We start from the raw sequence: 24,694 nt of genomic DNA, 5'->3' as shown, positions 1-24,694 counted from the left end.
TCTGTGGGGAAGGGACCCTGGTCTTGCTCATTCCTGAGCCATGTCCCAGGATTTCCTGCCCCACGTCAAAACCAGACCAGGGGCTATGTTTCACCAGGTTCCTGTGCCCGTGCCCATTCCTTGACACCATTCGGTTCATCGGCATGGACCCAGTTTTTGTTTCGATGAGATATTGCAGGAAATGTTGAACGACCCATTTGCTGCTAAGAGCCTAAATGCAGCTGTAGGTCTGTGTCAGATGGTTTTAGCATGAAGGCAACAGCTCTTCCATCTCCCTGCTCTCTCTCCATCATCAGCAGCCCCAGGAAGGGCGGGTGCAAGCCGTGGGGTGACTGCCTGCAGCACAGTGAAAGATGATCACCAGACTGAGTTTGCATATCCACATCTGAAATCTGACAAAAAAAGGTGCTGGCAAAGCAAAAAAATAAGTAAAAAATTGCATTTACATCAGAAATATGAAAATGCTGTTCTTCACTCTTCAGAGTGTGCATTGCTGCGTCTCGCAGGGCGCCCGCTCCCCCTGTGCTCGGTGCTGCACAGACACAGCATCCAAATTACTGGGGGGGGTCTGGGGCACCCCCAGTATGGCTGGCATTTGAAGGGAGGTAGGAAATCCCAGCCCTGTGATGTGGTTTGTAAGGCCCTTGTTGGGATGCTGGACTCAGGAGAGGGCTGTAAATCTCTCCCTGATGCCCACGGGGGAGAAGAGGGACAGTTTAGGCAGGAGAAGGGAAGGGTAAAAAAAAAAAGAAGGCTGTGAGCGGGTTTGTCTCACAAAAGCTGAATGTGGGAAGGGGCCTGGATAGTTAGGTGTCGATGGCCAACACTTAACCCTTCGCACCACCAGGTTCACAAACACGGCCAGTGGTCCTGAGACCACCAGATGTGCAATAGCTGCACGTGGGGACAGATGTGTGGGTTGCTTTTGAGAGCTGTCCCCAGGCTTCGAGGGGTTAACCTTCAGCTCCTGGTGAAGGAAGAAAACCCTCTCTGTCCCCTGCCTCTGCTTCTGGCCCGAGTCAGCCAGCAGCTGGGGCACATGCCTCTATCAGTCCCTCCTTGGAAGCAGTTAAAATGGTTTCCAGCCCCACTGGGGGAGACGTGGGAGCAACAGGCGCTTTCCCAGTACAAGAGACAGGCAAAGGCTGGTTCTGAGCTGGTTTCTGTCCAGGGATGGATGGTGCCAGCAAGCGAGTACTAGCCACGGTGTCCAGAGATACCCAGCCCAGGGCTTCCCGGAGATGCTGATGCAGCCTTGCAAAACTCCCCTCCACACACACACTGACCCCTGGGCAAGCCGTGGCATCTGGAAAACGTTATCCCAAAGCTCTCCCGAGTGCCAGAGGACCCCAGGCTCCTTGGAGAAGGGCTCATAGCTCTCCGTGGTGTGCAACCGCCGGGACACCAGCCCCGGTTCGTGTCGGGAAGAGCCACAGGCTCCTCTGGGAGTACACCAGCTCTCCAGGCATCTCCTGCAAGCCTTTTGGGTCCCTGCCCTCGACAGCACCCCTTCATCCCTGTTACCCATGCCGAGGGCATCGTTACCCCTCCTCCCTCGTTTGGGTGCCGGAGTCGGAGGATGTTTAGGACCCAGGCTGTGCAGCTCCTCCCTTTCAGGTCTCTCCAGGGTTATTGCTTGGTGGGAGGTAGGTTCAGGGCTTGGTGGTATGAATGAAAGAGAGAGAGGAAATCTGGACTGAAAAGCTCAAACTGGAATAGCTCGCCTGTCTCCAGGCAACAGGCCTGACGCAACCGCTGGGGAAAAAAAAAAAAAAAGTCCCTTAAATAAAAAAAAAACACACACACAGATTTCTGAAGCGAGACAGAGAGGAGGATGAGACAGTCTCCTGAAGGCACTGGTGACACTGCTCTGCAAATACCAAGTTGGAGACCCGAGGCGGAAGGAGGGAGCCAAGATGTCCGTGCGGTCTTCCCTCTGACTTGGTCCCCGGTAAGTTTGTTGCTCCCATTTGCTTGGCCATGCTGGGGCTGGGGGAGAGCACAGCCACCCTGGGGACACCCCGTTGCACCCAGGTCAGGAGCTGTCTGAGAGACGCCCGGTGCTGGAGGGGACCCCGGCTTCTCCAGCCCCACAGAAAGGGGTAGCAGCAAGGACCAGGTCCCTGGGGAGCATCGGGGTGGGAGCGATGGGGACCCCATGCGCTGTGAAGTTCAGCACTGGGGTCTGGTGTGCAGGCTACGATGTGGTGGGGCTGGGGGATTGCATTGTGTGTCCCCCTCAGCCACAATCTCCTGCCTTGCCTTGCTGAAAGCCCCTGGAGATGGCCGGCACGGTGGCTCCCCAGTGATTGGGACGGGCTGGAAATCAGGGCAGGGTTTGAGTCCTTCTTTAACGATGAGGCTTGTGGATTTTGCTCTCAGCTGGGAGTGGTGTGGGGGTACTCACCACCTTCAGGGGGATTTTTCTGCACTGGCTGGGGTGTAACGGGGAAGAGTCTGGCCAGGTTTTTGGGACGATCACCTGTTGCTCCCCCTGCCCCCTCCCCGAGATTTCCAAGAGCCCTGGAAAGGTTTGTCAGCTTGTGCAGTGCAGGCATAATGGGATAAAGCGTGGTGGCCTCACAGGGCGTAGCTACCTTTGGTTTTTGAAGCAGGCACTGTGTGCTGAGCAGAGCGGGTTTCCACCTGCTCAGGTCTGGCCCTTGCAGCTCACGTTAACACTGAGGCGGGGGGGGGGGGGGGGAAATCACCCAGAACTTCTTCAGAGCCCTTTATAATAGCTTGGGGCTAATTGCTAAAATAATACCGTCAGCCCACGCCCCTCCCAGCACAAGCGCTTGTGCAACCCCAGCCAGCGCACCCCAGTGCAATGCACACCTCTGCACCCACACCACCCGAATCGTGCAGCCCGCACCCTCTCCAGACCACGCAGACTGACACCTCTCCCACAACGGGCACCCGTGCAGGGCTAAAGAGACCCTTCCCTATTTTCCTGTATTATTCGGCACTGCTCTGCCTTTTGGAGCTTTTCTATATCAGGGACCTCAGTGGAAGGGGGGGGGGGGATAAAATGGATGAAAACCAAGTGCCTTGTTTCCAGTGAGGACCTGTGTCTGGCTGGTACCATGTTATCTCGGCTTTGTCTGCTCATCCCCTGTATCCTATGGACTCCCCACTTTTCAGTGGGAACAGCCTGTTTTAGCTGCTATGGGTTTTCTCTCTGCCAGCCATCATTTCAGCATACTGGGGCTGTTGCTGTTATTTGCATCTCAGGTCTCCTCTGCTTTCGAATGCCCATTGCAGTGGTACCTCTTCATGGGGGGATCTGTACAACACAAAACTGAAGCAGAATGGGAGGGATCCGGCACCTCCCGGGCTCTGGGCTTGCAATAGCTCCGCAGCCATTAGGTGTTTGCAAAATGTAGCAGAGACACTGCAGGGGAAAAAAAAAAAAAAAAAAAAGCAACCTCAGGGTAATGTAGCCTTTCTGGGGGAAGGGAGTGAGGGTCTGTTTGCAACCAGCTCGCCTGGAATAATATTAAATAACAAAGTGCAGCTCAGCATTGGGAGAAGACAGGTCTGAGTACAGAGGCTGTATGATCGTTGCTCGGGCAGCGGCCAAGGCGGGTAATTGGATGGGACAGGGAGCATGCAAAGGGGATTAGGGGATCTCTGGGGGGCTGACCCCGCTCCCCCGATCACTTTAACTGGGAGCCTCAGGGTCTTGAGTGTGAACTGGCCCTGGCATTTCTCTCTGCGGGGGGTGAGCTCAGTGCTGGGCAGAATGAAGCCCAGCAAAGCCGGAAAGAGGTTTTTTTCTGAAAACATACCCTCCTGCCTTCCATGCTGCATTTAGGGAAAAATAACTCCCTGTGCCAGTCTCCTGGGAAGAGAGCATTTCTCAGCCTGATCTGGCTCATTCCCAAGGAGTCCCAGCCCTTCGCATTACCCTGGTTGCACGGGCACAGAGGTCCCTGCCTGCTCTGTCTGCTCTTTCCTGGCTGAAACGTGGCTGTGTGTGGGGTGGCAGCAGGGAAAATAAGGGAAGGAAGTGGCTCTGCCAAACCACAGGTCCTTCGGGGGCATCTCTGGGGACAGGTTAGGTATGCCATCTCCAGGATTAGGTCCCAGAACCTGCTAGGACCCTGGGGCAGTGCATGGAGAAGCAATCCTTGCCCAAAATCCATGGCTCTCTTCACCTCAACAGGCCTTACCAGAAGATAACTAGGGTGGGCAGGGTGTCTTCACCAAGAGGGTGTAAACTTGCCTTTGCTGCTGCTGCTTAATCCCTTTCCTTCTAAGAGTAATTATACCTGGTTTTGGCTGATGGGCTGAGAGCATTGACCCCCTCCTGCTTCCCAGTTTGCAAATGCTTCCCACTCACTGGAAGACCGGTTTGCGGGAATGCCAAATATCTGGCAATGCCCATCTTCATGCAGGATTTCCCCCTGACCGCTGGAAATCTGCCGATCGATGGGAGCTGAGCTGGTCTGAAAATGGAGCTGCCAGGGTCCATCTGAAGCAGTCAGCAATCTCCGTCCTGCTTCCTCGAAAGGAGCCTGCTTGATTTTGTGCAGGGGAGGCAGGAGGGACAACATGCAGCTAGGCAGGAAGGGGCAGATGTATTTATTGAAGCAGGTTCTGACTCTACCAGTGATGCTGGAGATCAGCCTGGGAGAAATACCTTAGGGCAGGGAGTGCAGATTGCTCCCCTGTTAACTCTGCACTTTGCTTGGCTCCTCTTGTCGGCTGGTGGATTGGCTGCAGTCACCCACTGCTCTCCCCTCCTCCCTTCATTGCACTGTTTGGGGGTCTGTCCGGGGGTCTTTTGGGCAGAATGATGTGCCAGGGTGAAGCCTCACCCTACTCCAGGTCATACATGAATGGAAATCCCCATTTCTTCCTTCTTGTCCCTGTGTATCTGTGAATGCCACGTCTACATCTGAAGGGCTGCTTCCCTGCTGCTGACCTTAGCAGCTGAGTTATCTGGGAGGTCTTCTAGGGGCTTGTTCATGGCAGTAAATGGGCAGGAATATCCAGGTGCACTCAGGATCCCATTACGCAGGGTATCTCAGCCCACTGTGTGGGGCAGCTCTGTGACCACCTCTCCAAACCCCTGCAAGGGCATTGCATTCTGGATCAACCCGGGGACGGAAACTCAGCCCTGGGCTTTTGTCATGTGTTAGGCTGGAAGTCAGGTCTCTGTGTGTGTGGAGGGACACAGCCAACGTGGGCAGCCCTGCAAGGGGGTCTAAGGAAGAGTCACCAGACCTGCGCTCATGCTTATGATGCCCAGCTTAGACACTTTGATGTCTTTGTCTTGCCCCTGGAAGAAAGGCCGAGCTCACAGCCCACATGAGTGTGGCCAGGAGGTCTCCATGGCCACTAGGTCCAGTGGGCACCAACTGAGGGCTGGGGACTCTTCCATAACCTCGCCAGCCTTGCATGGACAGACCCCCTTCCATCCTGCCCCAACCATTCCGAGCAGGCAGAGAGCATCTGCTCCTGACAGCACCAATTTCAGCAGGGGCCTCTGCCTGGAGGGGGTCCTGGCTTCAGGATCGGGCAGATCTTCAGGTTGCTGGAGCCTTCTCTTTTTGGGGGGAGGAAGGCTGAAGGTCACTTTGGGACAGGCAAGAAAGGCATTTGGGAACCAGATCAGTTTTCTGCAGAAGATTTCAGGTGCTACAGAAAGGGATCGGGTGTCCAAATCCTGGATAATATCTGGCTCTCCTCTGACTCTGTGGGACGGCCAGAGGAGTGATTTGCTGTCCAACTCTGTAGGAGCCTTGTGCAGAGCAGCCGTGCTCTTTGGGGGGGCTGTGGCAGGGAACCCCAGGGTGAGGAAGAGCCCCAGCTCACCAAAGCCCACACGGCACAGCAGCTCCTCTCCTGAGCAAAGTCATTTTGGCATGGGGAAAGGCACAATTCACATACAACCTCCCTGAAAGGGAATCACCAGCTCCAAGGAGCTGCAGTGTTGACCCAGATGAGTCTCTCCTCCCTTCATTCACTGCCCGGGGCTTCGGCATCTCCGCTGTCTGGAGGATGCTCTGGAGCCTCCATCCACCACCGTGCAGCAGCCAGAGTCCTCCCTTACTCCATTGCTATGGCAACCCCCTTGCACAGGCATCTCCTCCTCGCTGCCCCGCTGCCAACCTGCTGCAGACCTCCGCGGGGTCAGGATCCCCACCCCGTCCCCGTCTTTTTGCTGTGCCAAGAAGGAAAGCAAACACGGCTCTCCCTGCACGGGGTATGCACACCGGGCTCTGTCCCCTCACCTCTTGCTCCACCTCGGTATTTCTCCAGCCCGCTGTTTCAGGCTCAGGGTCCTCCTTACTCACTAGGATCTACAGAGCTCATTTATGAAGTTAGCAGGTGCAATTCAGGGTTTTCTTTCGTAGGAGATCAAGGGATGTCTGCATGGTCCACAGGGTGACACCTATGCAAACCCTTGGAGCAAATGCCTTGCAAACAGTCAGGGGATTTGCACCCCAAACTCCATGGATCATAGAGGGTGTCCCTGCACTGATTATAGTCAGAGCATGGGGACCCGGATGAGATGGAGAGACCTGAAGATATCAGAGGTGAATCTCTGTACGTCTCTGAAGATCCTCAGAGCTTTTTTCCTAAAGGCCAATTACATGAACTGCCTACTCAGTGAGAGGGAAATTGAGGCATAAAAAGGGCTGAAGTGCTTTTCGAAGGTCATTAACAGGCTGAAACATTACCTCTACCCTGTTTAACCCATGCCAGAAGTGCTATGCAGGCAACCCTTCATCCTGCAAAAGGAATTCCCTCGGCCTGGGCTTTATCTCATACCGAGACCCTTTTTTCTTCTCAGAGACTAGATGAGCAAAGTAATATAGACTTTTACAATCACTGCTGCTCCTCTGCAATAAAAAATTGTATTACAGTAAGCTGAAGTCCACCAGGAATAGTGAAGAGAGCAGAATAATTTGCTCCCCACACCTCTGCCTTGGCTGATAGTTTTATTTATTCTGCTTTTTCCCCTCTCATTTCCATCCTGAGTGTTTCCCCCTTCTTTTTTTTCTTTCTTCTCCTAGACATCTTGCTCCCTAGCATGTGACCTTCCAAAGCACTGTGTGTTCTTATTTACAGCCCTTAATTTAACAGACTGTACCTGTGCTAGCACATACCAACCAATGCTGCTTTGTGAATGCCTCATGTTCAAAGCTGACCAGGGCACAGAGATGGGGAAGGTACAGACGTATAAAACTTCTCAGGCACGTAAAACTCCCGCAGGGTAAAAGGCTGTGCCTAGCGTTGTTTTGTGCCATCTCCCTTTTGACCACGAACAGCATCTGAATTTATTGTTATCCATCATCAGTGATGATAAAACAAAGCTTTTGTCACAACCCTGTACACCTCCCTGTGCCTCCTAGTACATGCCCCATCACACCAGGTTTGTCAGGGGATGTTCACATGGGTCTCCTGATCCCTCGCTCTAATGCATGGGGAGGGATGTCTGAGGGTGTGTGATGGGGACAGGCCTTCTGCGTCTGCTTCGGGGTTGGAGGAATGGCTGCAGTGGGAAGTTGTGGTGGCAGATTGTGTCGCTGGACCTGGTTTCTTAGAGCATAGGACACCCCATGAGCTTCACAAGGTGTGTCTGGCGTGGGAGAGGGCAGGATTTGCATTGCTGACCTGCAACCATGCAAAAGCCAAGCCTCAGGGCATGCCAGCTCCATGGGTCTTGGTGTGGTAGGACGTCACGCCCAATCCAGTTTGACAGTCCTGTTATTTCTCCATCCTGGTTGTGTGCTTCTGCTAATCCCTTTGCATTACAGCTCGCAGGGTAGGTCAGTTAAGCTGATTTCTCTGATAGAAAGCTAACCCAACGAAGAAATTAAAGGGTTTTTTGTTGTCTCAGTGACCTCATGTGTCCTTGTGCCTTCAGGATTGATAGGATTCACGCAAGGGAAGGGGAAAACCCCTGAGGAAAAGGTCTTACAGAGGTGGGAGCAGACCCTCACCCCATTTTGGTGCTGAACTCCTGTTACCCCTAATTAGGCATGGCATGAACGCCCTGAGCCTGGCAAGTGTGATAATGAAGACAAATCAAGGGTTAATCCCTTAAATTCCCTTGCACAGGCCAGCCTAAGGGGAAACTGAGCCTGGGGCAGGGAGACTGGGAGAGTTCTGTTGATTTGATCCAGAGGCCAGGTTTGTTCCTGGGAATTAGGTAGCTCTCAGGCAGCAAACAGGTTTGTATTACAGCCTCGCACACAGAAATTTTTCACACGCTTACCACTTTCAGATCTCTTTTCCTACTGCAGGTCTTTGACCCAAGTCCAGGATATTGATAGGAAATTAGAGGTGGCTCCTTTCTGTCATTTTTGAGTTTGTACAGGCTGGGGAACAGGGGGTGCCCCTACAGGGTGAATGAGAAGTTTTGTGTTGCACCGGGGAGGAGGTGAAGGATGGGTTGGTTCAATGCCCCTTTTAGGGTAGAAAAATCAAATCCCTCCAAAGCTGCCGGGAGGTAGTGACGGGGAGGGGGAGATGGCAGCGGGGTCGTGACAAAGGGGAGGCTCCAAACTGCTGTCCTGTTTTCATGGTCCAATGCTGTAAATGCTAACTGAGCTGTACCAGGGCTCAAATAGCAAGGGCCTTTCCCACCTTTCCCTGAGGATTTTATACATGCTGAAGACACAAGACGAAAGAGTTTGTGGGGGCTCTGACTTGTAGCTGTGGCATTCAGAAAAGTAGCCTTACTATAAAAATATTGTCTTTGCTAGGGGTTACCTAATCCAGTAGCCCAGTGCGGAGCTGCAGCAGACTATTGAGCTGCTGGTTTTGGCCACCCCTAGCAATCTGCATCTCAATGGACAGAAAAAAAGCTCAGAAGTGAGGTCTTTAAAGTCGTTAGGTGTTTCTCTTTATTGATTATAGCGGGCTGGAGCTGGAGGCAAGTGAAATTCATCGTCATGCCCTCAGCTCTGCAGAGCATCCATGCAAGAGCTGGTGCAGGACCCGACTCTCTGACAGGGCAGCCCTCTGCTTTCCCCTCCATACAATCTATTTTTTCAACAGAAGAAGGAAAATTATTGCTGCTCCAGGCATGAGAGCTGTTGGCTTCAACCTGATATAGTATCTGTGTTTGCTCCCGCTCACCGTAAAACTCTCATTAACATAAATAGGAGCAGGAACAAGACCGCAACATGACTAATTCTCCACCCCCAGACTGTCTGTGTGTATATTATCAACTCCTCGTTCAGCTCATGTGCCTGTACCCAATTGTGGGATACATCTTGCTCTCCGTTGGTGTTTATTTTAAATTGAATCTTCTTACTGAAAAGGTTCGAGAGGCATAATTATGGTCTGGATTTCAGAGTTACACATGTCTTTGTGGGCGCAAACAGCAGGGAAAAGAATGGCTGAGTAACTCCTATGGCTGTGGTTTAGTGCATCCAGATAGAAAGCTGCATATGTCCTGGCTGGTCTTTCCAAGCATGTTACCAGGCAGGCAAAGAAGTGTTTTGTTTTGTGTTCAACGTGTAGATGAGAGCTCTGGATCTATTCCTAGCTCAGCCACAGATGAGCATATGAACTTGAGAAAGTCTCTTATCTGATCCTACCATCAAAGGAATGCAGAAGCTGCCTGAGCTTAACTCTTGTGCAGTTGTTAGAGTCCTCTGGCCCACCAGGTCCCACGGAGGCAGGTTTGGTAGCCCCAGCTTTGGCAGGAGGAGCTAGGAGTTTTCCCAGGACTCTGTGCTAGTCCTCCATCAGAATGTTTTCAAGGTGACCATTAGGAGCATTCCCAGTGGCGAGACTGGATGTGTCCAGTGATGGAAACCACAAGTCTCCCTGGGCGCAGGCATCTGAACCCAAGCCATGCCAGCACCCCAGTTACTCTCACACTTGGCTGGGGACCATGCCCCTGCCCTGAGTCTGCTGGACAGGAGGGAGCTGAATTGGCTGCAGATTGGGCATCTTTAGCAAACCTAGACCTAAACACAAATCTGTAAAACTGGGGGGGGGGGGGGAAGCCACTTTTTCCCAGCTTTCCTTTTGGCTCAAACTCTTGGGAGAAGTTTGGGTTGTCTTACTTCAACTGGTCCTGTTTTGCCCAAGTGGGAAGATGTAGGTTTGCCAGCCAGGAAATCAGCAAAACAGCGCACATAGACACCCCGACCCCCAGCAACAGCCATTGCTGTCTCCAGAGGACATTGGGTTGTGTGATATAGCTCCAGAGGGGGGTCTGTGAATGTGTCTTGTCCTCCTTGACAACCCTTTCATGGCCCCTTGAGTCAAGACAGGAGATGTAGGTAACCAGAGCTTCCCTAAAAGCCAGAGCCTGTCTGTTCCTGCCCCAAAAGCAGTCAGATAGCTCAGGTGAGGTAACACTCCCCAAGAGCACTTTGGCACCATGCCTCACCCAAAGCCCTCGCTCCCTCCATTGCAGCAGGAGCCGTCTCTCCCTTCTCGCTCACTTTTCCTTCTCAAACTGGAAACCGACCATCTGCTTTTCTTCCAGGTGTTCATCCAGGGCCAGCGTGGTGCATGAGCGGGAGCCACCACCACCCCAGCTGTCCTACAAGGGGCTGTGTTTGGCACGCTGCAGGAGCTGGTCCAGCCTTGAGAGTTTCCCACCTCCATCCCTGGCCCTTTGCAGCACACCCCTATGCCATTTGACTCCCAAAGAGGATGTCTCTACCCAAAATCCAAATAGAAGAGGCACTGGACAGCACAGATGCTGGCTCTGGAGGTGCTGCTCCTCCTGATGACCACCTGAGGAGCCTCAAGGCATTGACAGAGAAGCTGAGACTGGAGACCAGGCGCCCATCCTACTTGGAGTGGAAGGCGAAGCTGGAGGAGCAGGCATGGAAAAGCCCCCAGCCGGCAGGAGAGGAGGAGGAGGAGGAGGTGACCGAGGCCAAAAAGGCCACAGGGGAGACTGTCCCCTTGAGGAAGGTGCAGCTGCATCTCAATGGGACCCCTGCCCAGGACAAGGTGACTCTTACCTCAGGGAGAATAGGTGGCTTTGAGAGCATCGACGAAGCTTTGACGTGGCTCAGGAAGGAACTGGTAAGTGGTTTCCTGTCCCTGTTAGATAGCACACTTTTTCAAGAGGAGGAAAAAAAAAAGAATGAGGTAACAAGCGACTCCTTGTTCCTACCTGCCTTCAGCCTCAGGTGAAAAGGCAACAATCAATCATTGCATTTTCTGTAGCTGGTGGGAGCAAGAGCAGCCGAGAGAAGGGAAAAGGCAAATGTCAGAGCACCCATAACCTCAGAGAAGGAGCTGAGTCCATCTCAGCATCCCTGCTGGCATCCAGCAGGCTGGGGAAATATGGTAGCTTGCACTGGTTAGGACTTTTTAGCAGTTTGCCCCCGCCCCTGCTTCTGTAATTATATCTCAACACTCAGATGAATACAGTAGGTATGAGCACACCATGAATACATGGTCACTGCTGGTGCGATAGCCCTTCTCTGATGGGCATCATGAAGGGGTGCTTCGTCAGGGCCGTAGCAAGGAAGCGTGACTAGATCCATCCCCTGGATCTGCCCTTGCAGCCTGTGGCTGTCGGTGGTTTAGGAACTCCCCCAGAGGGAGGTTGTATGCTGACCGCTGCATTTAACATGCATTAGCAGATCTAACCTCCAAGTGTTGGCCTAATTCTCCCTTTTCTTTTTTTTTTTAACTCATGACTCTCTATAAGGTCTCGTGGTAACCTGCTTCCCCCAAGTCATTTCTGCACCGTGAGACCAAGTGCTTCCTTTTGTTTCAAACTGTTGTGGAAACTCCTTGTTCTGACCATGTAATATCTAATGAATAATATTCCTTTTTCTGCTGTATGCATGATGCCAGACCCTTATCTCAGACCCCTCCTCATCCAGCTCTTACAGGTTCATTGTCTGTTGGCTCCTGCTTCATTAGAAGCCAGTCCACATTTCTGTCATCCTCCCATCCCAGCCTTGGGCCCTCTCTTTCACATATGTTTATTTCTGGTAGTTATGAACCGGTAGTTTCACAGAGAGGAAAACAAGACAAAAATGCTACATCTATGCTAGGGAAATACACAGACCCAGGGCATGGGTGCTGGAAGCTCATCTTTTATATATTGTGTTGCTATCATGGTCTTTGGCACAAATTTGGCCTGGGCCAACTAGTGCTGACCTAAGTAGCTCCGAACCCAGCTCAGGAGTCAGTACAGCCTGGGGATAATTCCCAGGAGGAAGTGTGGATGCAGCACATCTTTTCTGGAGGCCACAGAAGGTCAATAGGATGGACATGACCAGATTTCGGCAGCTGTTTTCAGGGCTGGAGAACGGGCCCCGGTGCTCTTCACAAGTGTAGGAGCAAGCAGACACCAAGACCACACTTCCAGTGATCCTTTCCTTCTCCTCACTGGAATGGAAAATCTTTATTATTTGGCCCACATGACTGGAAACAACTGATGTCACGTGGCTTTGTTTCTGTTGCCTAATTGGAAGTTTGCCTGTGAGTCCCACCAGCATTTGCAATTGTATTGACAGAAGAAATATTTTCAGCAGGGTCCCAGGGAGCTGGGACATCACTTGCAGTTCAGATGCACTTGTGAAAATGCTCCTGTGCAAATTCCTGTGCAAAATCCTGTGTTCCTGTTGCTTTTGATAAGCACTGAAAGCCTTTGAGGAAAACTTCTCATGCACAACAATGAATAATAGCTTTTAAAAGTTCTCTGTGACTTTTGCGCCAGAGAATTTTTATTTGCCAACTTTTTGTTGCTCTTGCTGTATTTGCCCAGCTAGATTGATGTCTAGAGAAGTTACAGAGGTGGTTCTGGATGTCACAGTTTTGGTGTCTGAGATGTTTCTCAGGACCATGGCTTTCACAAGGCAAGTGCAGTGCTTTCAGGAATCGAGGGCTATTACGAAGAGTTTTGAGCTGATCTCCTACAATCACTTAGTGCTCTGGAGAATCTCAGCTCCTGATCTGAGACCTGAATCTGGGTCTGTGCTTGCATCTGTGATGCAATCTTAAATTCACAGTGCACTTGATGTAAAACCCAAGTCTCAAGGTGCCCAAAGACAGGAAGAAGCAGATTTTCCTTCTCAGAGCCCCGGATTTTAAAAGGTTTGATTTGTTCTTTCAGTTTCTGCCCATTATGGAAGTATAAATTGTCTCAGAGTCCAATTCTACCCTTTAGACTGGGGTGTGGTATATAAACCACCATCTGATGAAAACTCAAAGTTTAAGTTAAAAGAGGAAAAAGGTCAAGGCAAACCCTAATTGTCCCTCACTTTCCATTTTCCTGCCTCTTAATTATACCAGTCTTTGCTGGATCTGGAAGTGACTCATGTAATTTAGAACAATTTCCCCAAAAGAGAGCATGTATTTGACTGACCACACAGCTAAATAGCTATGTTGGAGGCACTATTGTTGGATAAGAGCTGCCAGCGAACAGTGAGAATGCAGCGAGGCCATCGCATGCTGGAACAAAAAGATGCATTTCGTGTTACATTTTGAGGGTGAAACCCAGATTCTTTTCAAATAAACAAACAAGCTTCCACACATCCCAACACAGCCAAGATTTTTCCTTGTTTACCCCCATGTTGTGATAGTAAAGCAAACGGGAAGGCTTCAGAGCAGGATATGGTTATGTCTAAGTTTCTACATTTACTTAAGGCAGGAGCCAAAGCCAGAAAGAGCAGCATCCCTCAGACAGCACCCTGCTCGAGGCAGCCAGCAACCCACACCTTGGGTAAGGTCACCCTAAGTGGCAATCAATCTTTCTGGTCTGGTTTAACGTAGGAGACCATAGACCTGGGAGCACCATGCAACCCACCCAAGCAAGTGTGAATATCCCAGGCAGCTTTCTGAAGATCATCCAAAAATGATCCAGTAGTCCCAGCTGGGGTGAAATCTGCCTCCACCACGCTGTCCTCTGCTGCAGGGTGAATTCTCCTCCACTCTACACCGTCCTTCATGAGAAGTCAATTTAGAGTATGTAGGATTAATCTATCCAATGAAAGGGCAAAAGCTGGTGTATGTGGAGATTTCTACCCAGCAAAGAAGGACACCAGCCCATGTCCTTACTGAATGAAATGCAATGATGCAGGCATGCAGCTCCATCACCCACTCTGTGCAACCCTCATCACAGCTACCAGTGTGTTTAGGCTGCGTTATTTCAATAGCATGGCCCCAGCATGGTTTTGGCTTGTACCAGCTAGCACCCTGCCAAACAGCTAGAGCTTCAGGAGTTTGCACATGTGAGGGACTGTTCCCAACAGGCAATTTGTATGAGACCACCCAGTTTTGGAATTAACTCTATCCCAGCCAAAACCAGTAGAGGCAGCAAAGTGAATTTAGTAGTACCTATATGCCCAAACTTCTCCTTGGCCATGGTGCTACAAAATGGGCCACAGCATTGGTGGTGCTTGGTCAAGTGACAGTCCAGGAGTGCCCAGCTTTAAAATTAAAGTTACCTGTAAAATTTGAAGCATTACTCCCAGTTCACACAAAAGGGGTCATCCAACACTGCAAGAAATTTGCCTCCGTGTGTCCAGAGTCTGCTCTGGTTCAGGTTCAGCCAGGTTCAGGCTCCTCATGTTCAGAAGTGAAGGACAAGCCCAAGGTCTTACTGTGTATCTGCTGTTCTTGGTCTTTCACCCCACATGACCTCTCCCAGGACCTGATTCTGCACATCAAGTCCTCGCCCTGGTTTATAGGACTGACATATGCCCACTGAGCTCCAGCCAGCCGTGTCAGCTGGGACCTGCTGAGAATCTGGCCCAGAGAAGGTGATTTATTCAGACATGCAAACTCCTGCTCTTGTTTTTGCGCTGAGAGGCTCTGTGTAGGTGTACGAGCAAATTGCAGCACTCAGCATGTGCTGAACCACCCCGGGGCTGGAACATTTCTCTCCCCAACTCCTCCTGCCTCTTCTTTGCCCTCGTGTTTGCCTTTGCCCTGTCAAGTGTGGCTGCTCTTCATCAATGCTGAAAGTAGAGCCCTAACAGCCAGGGCATGGTGACAGACCCCAGGATCACAGTGGTCAGACTGTATTTTCTTCTTTGTTTTTGAAATTTGTCAGGTTTTACAAGTTCTAAAATTAAGCCCTCAAAGTCCTCTTCCTCCTAAATGTGGTTAAAGAACAAAACTCTGCTATGAACTGGGACATCTTAGGACAGTCCTGACTTCGTCCCAGTAGGAAAATACATTTTCCATCTCAAATTCACCAATGTTTGGCACTGAAATCTGAGGTGTGTGAGCCAGAATGCAGGAAAGACTCTTGAAAAGGGACACAAATGTCTGATGCTCTCTCCTGGGAAATCATAAAACACCTATGTCCTGTTGGTCAGACATCTATTATTAAACATTAACCGCTATTATCTCTATTTGGGTTACTGATATTGGCTGAACAAGTACTTAAGTGAATTTAAACAATGATGCGCCACCAAAGCAGTGTTGACATGAGCCTCATTGCAGATCACTCTGTGGTTGTTCAGAAGTGGAGAGGAGGAGGAGCCCAGAGCATGGATATGGTGATGGATATTGGCCTGCATTGGGAGTCCTCTGCTGCATAGCAGGTCCAGGAAGGATTTTTCTGTATTTTTATTTAAAGTAGTGAAAGGTCATGGGCACAGGCACCAGAGCCGGGTCATCTCTACTGTTAAATTGCTAGAACAGTGGCACAGTTTAGGAGTTATCACACAACAGGACCCACGTAGGATACAACATAGCAGAGATGTAACTGCAGCTCTGAGAAATGATGTGCTCTTCTCCTGTGTAAGCCCACATGCAAGTCCACTGAGATGTCCCTCTGTTTACCTCACTCAGATGCTAAGCTGCCAGGCTTTTCCTCTGGCAGTGAGCTTTCTGCTAGGTACAACATTCCTAATCCTGGAAGCATTTTAGCACCCTTTAATTTAACAAAAAGCAGAGGTAACTACCTCCCTCAGGAACGGCAATACGATTAATTCTGAAGGAGTCAAGACAGACTAAACTCAACACTGAAGAAGTGTGAGATTTGGGACCCACGTCAGGGTCTGCATGTGTCAGCTGGCAAAGGTATCCTGGACTTTGTTGGTGTGTAACTCCCAGGCACTGCAGAAGGAGATTAGATACCTCGTGTGGGGCTGTGGGTTGCACCACAAGGGCGTGAGCACCTAAAATTAGCCATGGCAGGGTGGCATCTGAGCATCTTTGTAGATGAAGCCTCAAACCAAAACACAGACTTAACTGACTTCTCTGAAGTGTTTGGCAAGGGTCTAATAACTGGCCTGTGCTTCTCCATGCTTGAATTCAAGTGGCTGCACTCAGTTAGGAAAGCACCAGTTTACATTTAAGTTCCTTTTCATCTTTTGGAAATAAAAAGGACTAGCTCCATGGGAGCAGCCACTTCTCCACAGACATCACCCTGAGCTTTATGGGCCACAAACTGGGATGCTGTCCATGGGTCACTCCTCTTTTGGGAGAAGGTCCCAAGGAGCTCCACACCTCCATGCCATGAGGTTCTTTCTGCTGATACATCCCCCCTTAACAACGCAGGGAGATGGACCGCTGGCAATGGGAACATTATTGGTCTTCCTCTCTGTGACCATAGGGTTAAGGCAAACTTGAAGACAAGTCAAGGCAACACTCTGAGCTACTTCTACCTATTTGGGCTAAGCCACCTAGACTGGACACCAGGCAAGGATGCATCCAAAACTTTCTCTCCCTCCCCCATATTAAACATCCCTGGGAGACTCTGAGGCTCAATCCAAACAGAAAATCCTTCCTGGGTTCCTAAGACTTTGGGCCTCTGTGGTCCAGCTTTGTGATTCAGCCTGGGAGCTGCAGTCGCTCCTCTGCCAGGAAGGACCTGGGTTTGGTTCCCCCTTCCACCCAGGGAAGATCAAACCAGCAGCTTGTCCATCCCAACAGTGTGCTCCAACCATGCAGATGAAAGGTAGCTCTTTGCCTGTTGGAGCTGGGCATGCAGAAAGAGGCAAAGTGTGTTAAAAAGTGGTTTGTGTGTGGTTTGTCTCTGAGCAAGACATACCTGAGGCTGTTCCTGCATTCGGCATGTGAGACTCGAAGGAAGCAAAATGCATGGCTTCTGCTGAGTGCTCCCCATGGGTTTCTCCAGGACATTGCACAGAGTGTGTGGGATCATGCGGTCGTCCCACACAGATGAAGTGGTGCGTTGAGTTACACTGTGGTGACTGGCCCTGTGGGTGAACTGTGTAAACCAAAAACCCACGGTTTCCCATGATGTGGCCCCTGTAATGCCATGATTTCTTTCCAGGAAGCTTTGTGGAGTTTTGCTGACCCGACAGTGCTCCTTTTAAAAAGAGATCATTAATCATTTCTAGAGACTGTTTGGTCCTCAGCATGGGATGGATTGAATGTTTCTAGTACTCATGAGGAACTGCTGGGAAAGAGAAGGAGAATGGGGATTTCTGGGTTCAGACCCAAATTCTGCTAATATTCTGACTGGTTTTGAACAAAGCAAGGTTTGACGGGATAAGTCCATGGAGGGAGGGCAGGGTGTTTGCATCTCAAGCCAAGTCTTGGCGATGAGCAGGAGGAGCAAGAGAGGCTGTGCCCTGCAGAGCAGCCCACCCTTCCTGCCCATGGTGGGGCCTTTAGTGCTCTGGTCCCCACCCAGCCATCACCCCATGGACCTGCCTCCATGGGACCTATCACCATGCAAGGCACTCCTGAGCCCTCGAGAAGCCGAGGGGGTCTCCCAAGGGGCACAGCGGTGACAGCCCTCATCCCCTGTGCCATCTCCTCGTTGTGCATGTCATCCTTTAGTCAACCATTGCCAGGCTTTGTTCCTCACCCATCTACCTTTCTTTCCCGGAGGGCAGAAGAGGGCTTTATCCCCCTGGGACAGCCCTGGCTAATGGTGCACGTCTGACAGGTCACCCTTGCTTCCCTGTTCAGCCCCAGAGCACAGCCAGGCAAGGCTGTGTCTAAGATGGTGTCACAGCCTCGGTGATCAATGTAGATGGGTGGTGGGTTTGCCCCATGCCACGTTGCCTCCACCCTACAGGCCACTTGGCTGTGGAAGAGTCTGGTTCCTCAAAAGCAAGAACCGGTCAAAAAGTGGAAAGCTGGCTTGCAAGGGAAAAATAGCAATTTCCAACTCACATCCCTCTCCACAATAGCCTCGTAATTTTAGAGGCCATTTTAAACCCTTTTTGGGTTTGTTTGGGTTTTTTTACATTCCTCAAAGCATTTAATGAAAGCATTTGTTGACATTCCTTATGTAGCTTGATAAACTGTCAAGAAAGAATGACCAAGGGTCAGTCCAATAATGCCCACAATTGCCTTCCTGATAAAATGTCAAGTTGCAGCATTCATTGTGAAACAGGGAAAAATATCAACAAAATGATTTTTTTTTCATTGCAACTCACGTGGGAGAAGAAAAACCTGCCGAGTGGCATTACTCTGCTGGGGGCACAGGCTATGAGGTCTGCAAGGAAACAGTGTTTTTTTGAAGAAGGTAGATGGCTACAACCCTGCCAGATTTCATGAGAGACAAAGAGAGAGATTCACTCTGAGATTTGTATGCACAGGCAACCAAGCTGGAGTCCAATTGCTAGCTAAGAGCATCAGGCAAGGTCCTCCATGGTGCCAGAGTGAGAAAAGCCTTGCTTGGCTTGGATTAACTTTCCTTATACTCATGCCAGCTCTCAGCTTAGGCTCTGAGCACAGCATTGCAAAGGGCTTCCCAACAGCTGCAGAAAACAGCTGGAGCAGAGCCAGGCTTCCCTCCAAACCCTTCAACCTCCTAAGGTGGCTGCTTCACCTTGCTGTGAGACTGGCAATGCTGCAAGGGGCAATCCTGACGTCTTTGGAGGCATTGCCTGGAGAAGGAGGGATTGTGCCGCAAGCTAGAGCAACCCCAAGGCTGCTCTGGCTGAAGGCCTTGTTGCAGCAGCCCATGCATCAGGCATGGGAAAGATCTCATGTAGAAATACCAGGGCCACCTGTGGAGCCTCTTGAAGGGAATTTTCCCTCCTCCTTTCCCTGCTGCAGCTTCATGTATGAGCCACCAGATCAGGAATAAATTTACCCCCCACCCCAGAGCTACATCTGGACCTGTAAACTAAACAGTTGATTTTCAGGCCTGGAGGCAAACTGTATGGTCTGGCCACGTCCATGCTGTTAAAATCCAGACAAGGTGGCTGTATCCCAAATGCCTACTGAGGATGCATCCCACTGCCTTAACTCCTGAAGAGTGCCTATGGGGAATTGCTTGGGAGCGTGAGAGCTGGCCTCACCTCAAACGGTGCCAGGACCTTGCTTGCAATCAAGTGGAGAGACTTTGTTGCAATGCACTAATGTATTGCTGTAGATGTAGTCTGGGTCTGTTTCTGAGCTCGTTCAAACCACAGGGAGCCAAGAAACTAGTGATGCAAATCAAAGTGATGCAATTTGTGCCCAGGTGGCCAAGAAAGCCAATGGCATCCTGGCTTGTATCAGAAATAGTGTGGCCAGCAGGACTAGGGCAGTGATCGTGCCCCTGTACTCGGCACTGGTGAGGCCGCACCTCGAATGCTGTGTTCAGTTTTGGGCCCCTCACTCCAAGAGAGACATTGAGGGGCTGGAGCGTGTCCAGAGAAGGGCAACGGAGCTGGGGAAGGGTCTGGAGCACAAGTGTGATGAGGTTGGGGTTGCATCTAGCAACTGGGGTTGTTTAGCCTGGAGAACAGGAGGCTGAGGGGAGACCTCATCGCTCTCTACAACTGCCTGAAAGGAGGGTGTAGAGAGGTGGGGGTCGGTCTCTTCTCCCAGGTAACAAGTGATAGGACAAGAGGAAATGGCCTCAAGTTGCACCAGGGGAGGTTTAGACTGGATATTAGGAAATTTTACTTCACTGAAAGGGTTATCAAGCATTGGGACAGGCTGCCCAGGGAAGTGGTTGAGTTGCCATCCCTGGAGGTATTTAAAAGACATTTGGATGAGGTGCTTAGGGACATGGTGTAGGGGTGGTCTTGGTAGTGTTAGGTTTACGGTTGGACTCGATGATCTTAAAGGTCTTTTCCAACCTATACGATTCTGTGATTCTGTGATTCTGTGAAAGGAGCCAGGTAAAGGATGGATTTGGGGTCAGGGCAGCTCCACAGTGCAGCTGGAGATGAGCTCAGGGCATTGTCTCACGCACTGAGAAGTCGATAAGGACAGCACATACCCAGGGAGATATTGAGAGGGAAAAAAAAAAATGCAAACAAAACAAAACCAGAAGCCTTGGTACCAAGGTGCTCCTTCCACTGCCAGTTCATGTCCTGTGATGGAGGCAACACCAGGGAAAGAGGCAGGACATCGCATCGGGGCACATGTAGGACTGTTTTCCAGCCAGTTTTGCTCCCTCCTTTTCTCCAGTAGTTACAGAGAGATTAAGCAGCAAGGTTTGCTGAGTTGTTCGACTTCTCTCCCACCACTGTCTTTTCTTTGTTGCTTGCGGTTTGTTGCTTTTCTGTGAGGAGGGATGTGAGGTGAGATGTGGGGATTGTCTTCTTGGCATCTGCTGTTCTAGCTCTGCCTGCTTCTGTTCCCCAGACAAAGGCTGATTCTTGCACCAAGTGTTTGCATCCTTCCTTCACCACCCCCAATATCCTGTGGCAATAAATTTTCTGCTTAATTATAAATTGGAATTTAAAAAAAAACCAAAAAAAGCTCTTTTCTTTCATCACTTCTGAATCTTCCACCTTCTGAAGTTAGGTGCCAGGGGAGGAAAAAACCTCCAAAACACGTAGCTCATTAGCCTGCGGGATAGTTGTTCTCTCTCCTGTGGGAAAACATGGAGGTTCCATCCTGAGAGTCACTTCAAATCGGCGAGATGAGCCATGGGGGGTGTGGAGGGCCATGTTCCCAGCTGTTGTGAACCAGCCCTGATTTATGCAGGCTGGAAACCCGGGCCAAGTATTTGGGGATCGGTTCTCTGGGGTTGTTTTAATTGGTCCTTTCCACCTCTAATTGCTACTTCTCACTGTGGCTGCTCCCTTATGAACAAAATTAATTTGGGCTTTGCTTAAGGTTGAGATGGAGGCTATGAAGCCTGCGCTGATGGATACCTAAGCTAATAGCCTTGGCAAGGCTGGCTTTAATTCCAGTTTCCTGGTGCTCCTGAAAACCTGAGCAGGCACAGACTTCCTGAACGCTAAAAATTCACCATCCTGAGCTGGTATTTGACTGGGATGCATTGCTGGCTTGGAAGACCCCCATCTCCCTCCTAATTCTTTGCAGTGGGGTAGCATCTCTAGATGAGTTACATTTCCTATGATTTGGTGCAGCCTCTAGCAGGTTGCAGCATGATGAGCAAATTTGCTGTGCCCTTGCCCATCCCCTCTTCCCTCCCCACCCTCCGTCTTGTGTTTCAGGCAGAAATGCGCCTGCAGGACCAGCAGCTGGCGAGGCAGCTCATGCGCCTTCGCAGCGACATCAACAAGCTGAAGATCGAGCAGACCTGCCACCTGCACCAGCGCATGCTCAACGATGCCACGTACGAGCTGGAGGAGAGGGATGAGCTCTCCGACCTCTTCTGCGACTTCCCCCTCGTGAGCTCCTTCAGCCTCTCCACGCCACTCAAGCTCATTGGGGTCACCAAGATGAACATCAACTCCCGCCGGTTCTCGCTGTGCTGAAGGGGGGAAGAAGAGGGAAGGATGGGGGAGAAAGAGAGAGAGGACTGGGCAGTGCCAGGGTTCTCTCCGCCTGATGGCTGGGCGAAAAAAGGCCAAAGAGGGGCAGAGGGAACAGGAGCAAACAGGGAACCCACAGCTGGTCTTGGTGGCAGGGTAGAGCAGCAGAGCTGGGCACTGAGACGGCACAGAGATGCTCGTTGAGAAGACAAGACCTGCATGGAGGAAGCGTGGAGAGCATCTGAACCCAACATGTGCGCTTAGCCTGCTCCTTTGCAAAGTCCCTTCTCCTTCTCTTCCCCCCACAAGTAACTAAGAGGACGCAGCTCCAGTGTGGCTCTTTGTACTCAGAAATCAACAGGGGTGTGTGTCAAAGACCAACCACAAAGCAAAGCAAAATCCCTTTTTCCTTCTCCTTTACCTTCTGCCAGGCTAGAGCTGTCTCTTCAGAGTCACTCTCCTCCCTGGATGTCTCCTTGGGCATCAATCCTCAGCCTCTGCTGGCCCAAGCACAGGGTCCCTGGGGCTATTTCAGGTAGGAAGATGATTTCCAGTGGAACGGAGTCCTCCCAGCAGGTGAGGGACTGTGGGTTAAATGGTATGCAGCTCTAAGAAGTGGTGAGATGTGTTTGTTGACTTGCTCTGTTGAGTCCAGTGTACTCTAGCTTAATTTTGCCTGTGGTATAGATTATGGACAGATCATGGACACATTTATATAGAGACTCCAGCCAGCCAGAAGTCACCTGTGTGCCCTAGAAGTTATACCCAGAGCAATACGTGTTCCTGATCTTGCTGTCAGCAGTGGCCACAAGACACTGTGTGGTTACCCCCACAAGCAGTAAGGCAAAGGAGGTAACCTACACCCAAGACATCTCATATCAGATAAATCACCCCCAGGCTAACGTTCCCCCAACAGCAGCACCAGCAAATCCTGGATCCTCTGTAGCAACACACATCCATCAGAGAAAGGAAATTCAAGAGGAGAAAAGGGACTTTTGTGTAATGAACATAAAGTGTGACTATAAAATTAAAGGGAGAAATATTGCTGCCGTGAGCTTTGGACCTGCAGCAAATACATGGGATTCTCTCCCGGCTTGGCAGTATGTAAGATGGATGCTGTATTTTCTTGCCTTTCGGTGCACACCACTGCACACCTGCCTGTACGTGAGACACCCATGGTGTAGTCCAGACAGGGCAGGGACTCAAGAGATCTATCCATGGCAATCCTGGGACACCTAGCATCCAAAACAGTCTGTCTAGAGGGAGTGTGGGTGCCTCTAGGCTCTCCCTCCTGTGCCACCATCTCTCCTGGCCACGTCAGAGCGGTGCAATCTCTCAACCCATCTCCCCAGCCCAACTCTGCTCTCCGCCACGTGCCCAAGCAGAGAGCTCTGCAGCTGAGTGAACATTGTGTCCACGCAGCACCAGCCCAAGCCCTGGGGACGAGCAAGAGATGCAAGCCAGCGCTGAGCTGAAAGCTGTGCGGCTGTGTTGACGTGCCTGTACCTGACTGTGTCTGTAAGCTGTGTGCGTGCATAAGTTGTTGTGTGTGTGCATGTGAGCCCGCAGGATGCCTCTCTTAGGAGGCTGAGTGGTGGACCCACATCTTTGTTCCCAAACATGATGTGAACCAGAAGCCTATGAGACTCTTCCATGCCTGGGAAGATGCAATGAGGCTTCAAGACTGAGAGCTTAGGTCAATGCAGAGAAGACAAATAACTTGTGTGCCTCCACAGGTCTCCATGGGAGGAACAAATTAACATCACAAAGGGGTTCATAGCCACATGGGGCTGGGGACTAGCAGGGGACTCTAGAGCTGAGATCAGTCCTCTATTTCCCATAGTACGTAACCCCTCGGTGATGCCTCCCCCTCCACTTCAAAGCTCACTGAGTATTATTTCTTTCTGCGAAGGAAGGAGGTATTTTGGGCACTGGAGTTCTATCTCTACCAGTAAGTTAATCAGTGCCATGCCTGGGTGCTGAATCTTGTGCTGCCCAGGCAGTGAAGGTTTAATTGGATTGTGGCCAGACTGTCAGTTGGCCTCTGGACAAGACAACCAGCCACGATGCCGTTCAGTTTACTAGTAGAGAAATAGCCTTATTTCCCCGTGGACATCTTGAAAAAGAAAAAAAAACAAAATCTCATTAAAATTTTTCTTTGTTTACTTTTTTAATAAAAAAAAATAAATCCATTCATGTCCCACATGTTGATTTTCAGAGGCATTTTCGATCAAAAGATAGCAATGACAACTTTTCAGTGAAAATAATGCCTTGGAAGAGGGGGACTGGTTCTCCCCAGGATCAGCTAGAGTCAGCTATAGGGTGGACCTGCCTTTGGGCTCTTGTCTGGTAGCCGAATGCAGGAGGTTAGTACAAGCACAGTCTTAGGAGGTCACTATATGTGGCATTAGAAATATCAGACGTCTGGGTTCCAGACATGTATTTTCTGCATTAAGGGGAATGGGGGATGGTTATAACTGCCAACTGTTCGTTGAAATGCACAATTTTTTAATTATAAAATTATGTCTGTATTGACTTCTGCCTCTGGTCTCTCACTGTGTTCAGTGGCTCCAGCTCTGCCGGGAGAGCAGTCGGGGAAGCACCAGTCTGGTGTGTTCAGGGTTTACAGGTGTGCAAGGTTTCCGGTCAGGTTTCTCTACCCATACACATCACTGGGACACCCCTACAGCTCCAGCAGTCTGGAGGAGATGGGAAGAAATTAAGGTGGGAACACTTATTACATATTTGAACAAAAATGTATGGGAAAGAAAGCCAAAAAAAAAAACCAAAACACTCTTTTATGTTAGGTGCTGTTTTGTTAGTCAGCCACTGAGTCAAAAGCGGGTCCAGGCACTTAAAAATATATCAGGTTAGGGAAGAAAAACAAATAAAAGTATGTCTGATTTTTGCTAGACTTTGTTTAAAAAAAACAAGTCATCCAAAGGTTGGGTGGGCCTTGAGAAACATGAGTTCAGGTCGCTGCTCCCACCACAAAATTCCCAGAAAGGAGCCACCAGGTCTCAGCTGTCTGCAATCAGATGATTCATGCCCTCGAGTGTTGGTTCCTCTGCTCATACAAGTGGCTTAGAGCCACGTCCCCTTTCCTAGGTGACCTACGATGCCTGCAGAGAAAGGCTGGTGGC

General features: G+C 50.5%; 1 protein-coding gene across 1 annotated transcript; it reads left to right on the top strand.

Moving 5' to 3' along the window:
- The first annotated feature begins 1,796 nt into the window (after nt 1–1,796).
- Nucleotides 1,797–24,045, top strand: FAM167A (family with sequence similarity 167 member A). Its single transcript, XM_072857753.1, has 3 exons — nt 1,797–1,951; nt 10,466–11,016; nt 21,291–24,045. The coding sequence occupies exons 2-3, from the start codon at nt 10,636–10,638 to the stop codon at nt 21,552–21,554; spliced, it is 645 nt and encodes a 214-aa protein (XP_072713854.1). The 5' UTR covers nt 1,797–1,951; nt 10,466–10,635; the 3' UTR covers nt 21,555–24,045.
- The last annotated feature ends 649 nt before the right edge of the window (nt 24,046–24,694 follow it).

Source organism: Ciconia boyciana, chromosome 3, assembly GCF_034638445.1.
Source record: "Ciconia boyciana chromosome 3, ASM3463844v1, whole genome shotgun sequence".
Classification (NCBI taxonomy): Eukaryota; Metazoa; Chordata; class Aves; order Ciconiiformes; family Ciconiidae; genus Ciconia; species Ciconia boyciana.
The sequence above is the reverse complement of the archived record's forward strand: the minus strand, read 5'-3'. Positions and strand labels throughout refer to the sequence as shown.

Bases quoted from the DNA above. Each gene is read 5' to 3' on its own strand.
- FAM167A (XM_072857753.1), top strand. From the start codon at position 10,636: ATGTCTCTACCCAAAATCCAAATAGAAGAGGCACTGGACAGCACAGAT. The intron at 11,017-21,290 runs GTAAGTGGTTTC...CTTGTGTTTCAG, and splicing joins CGTGGCTCAGGAAGGAACTG to GCAGAAATGCGCCTGCAGGA.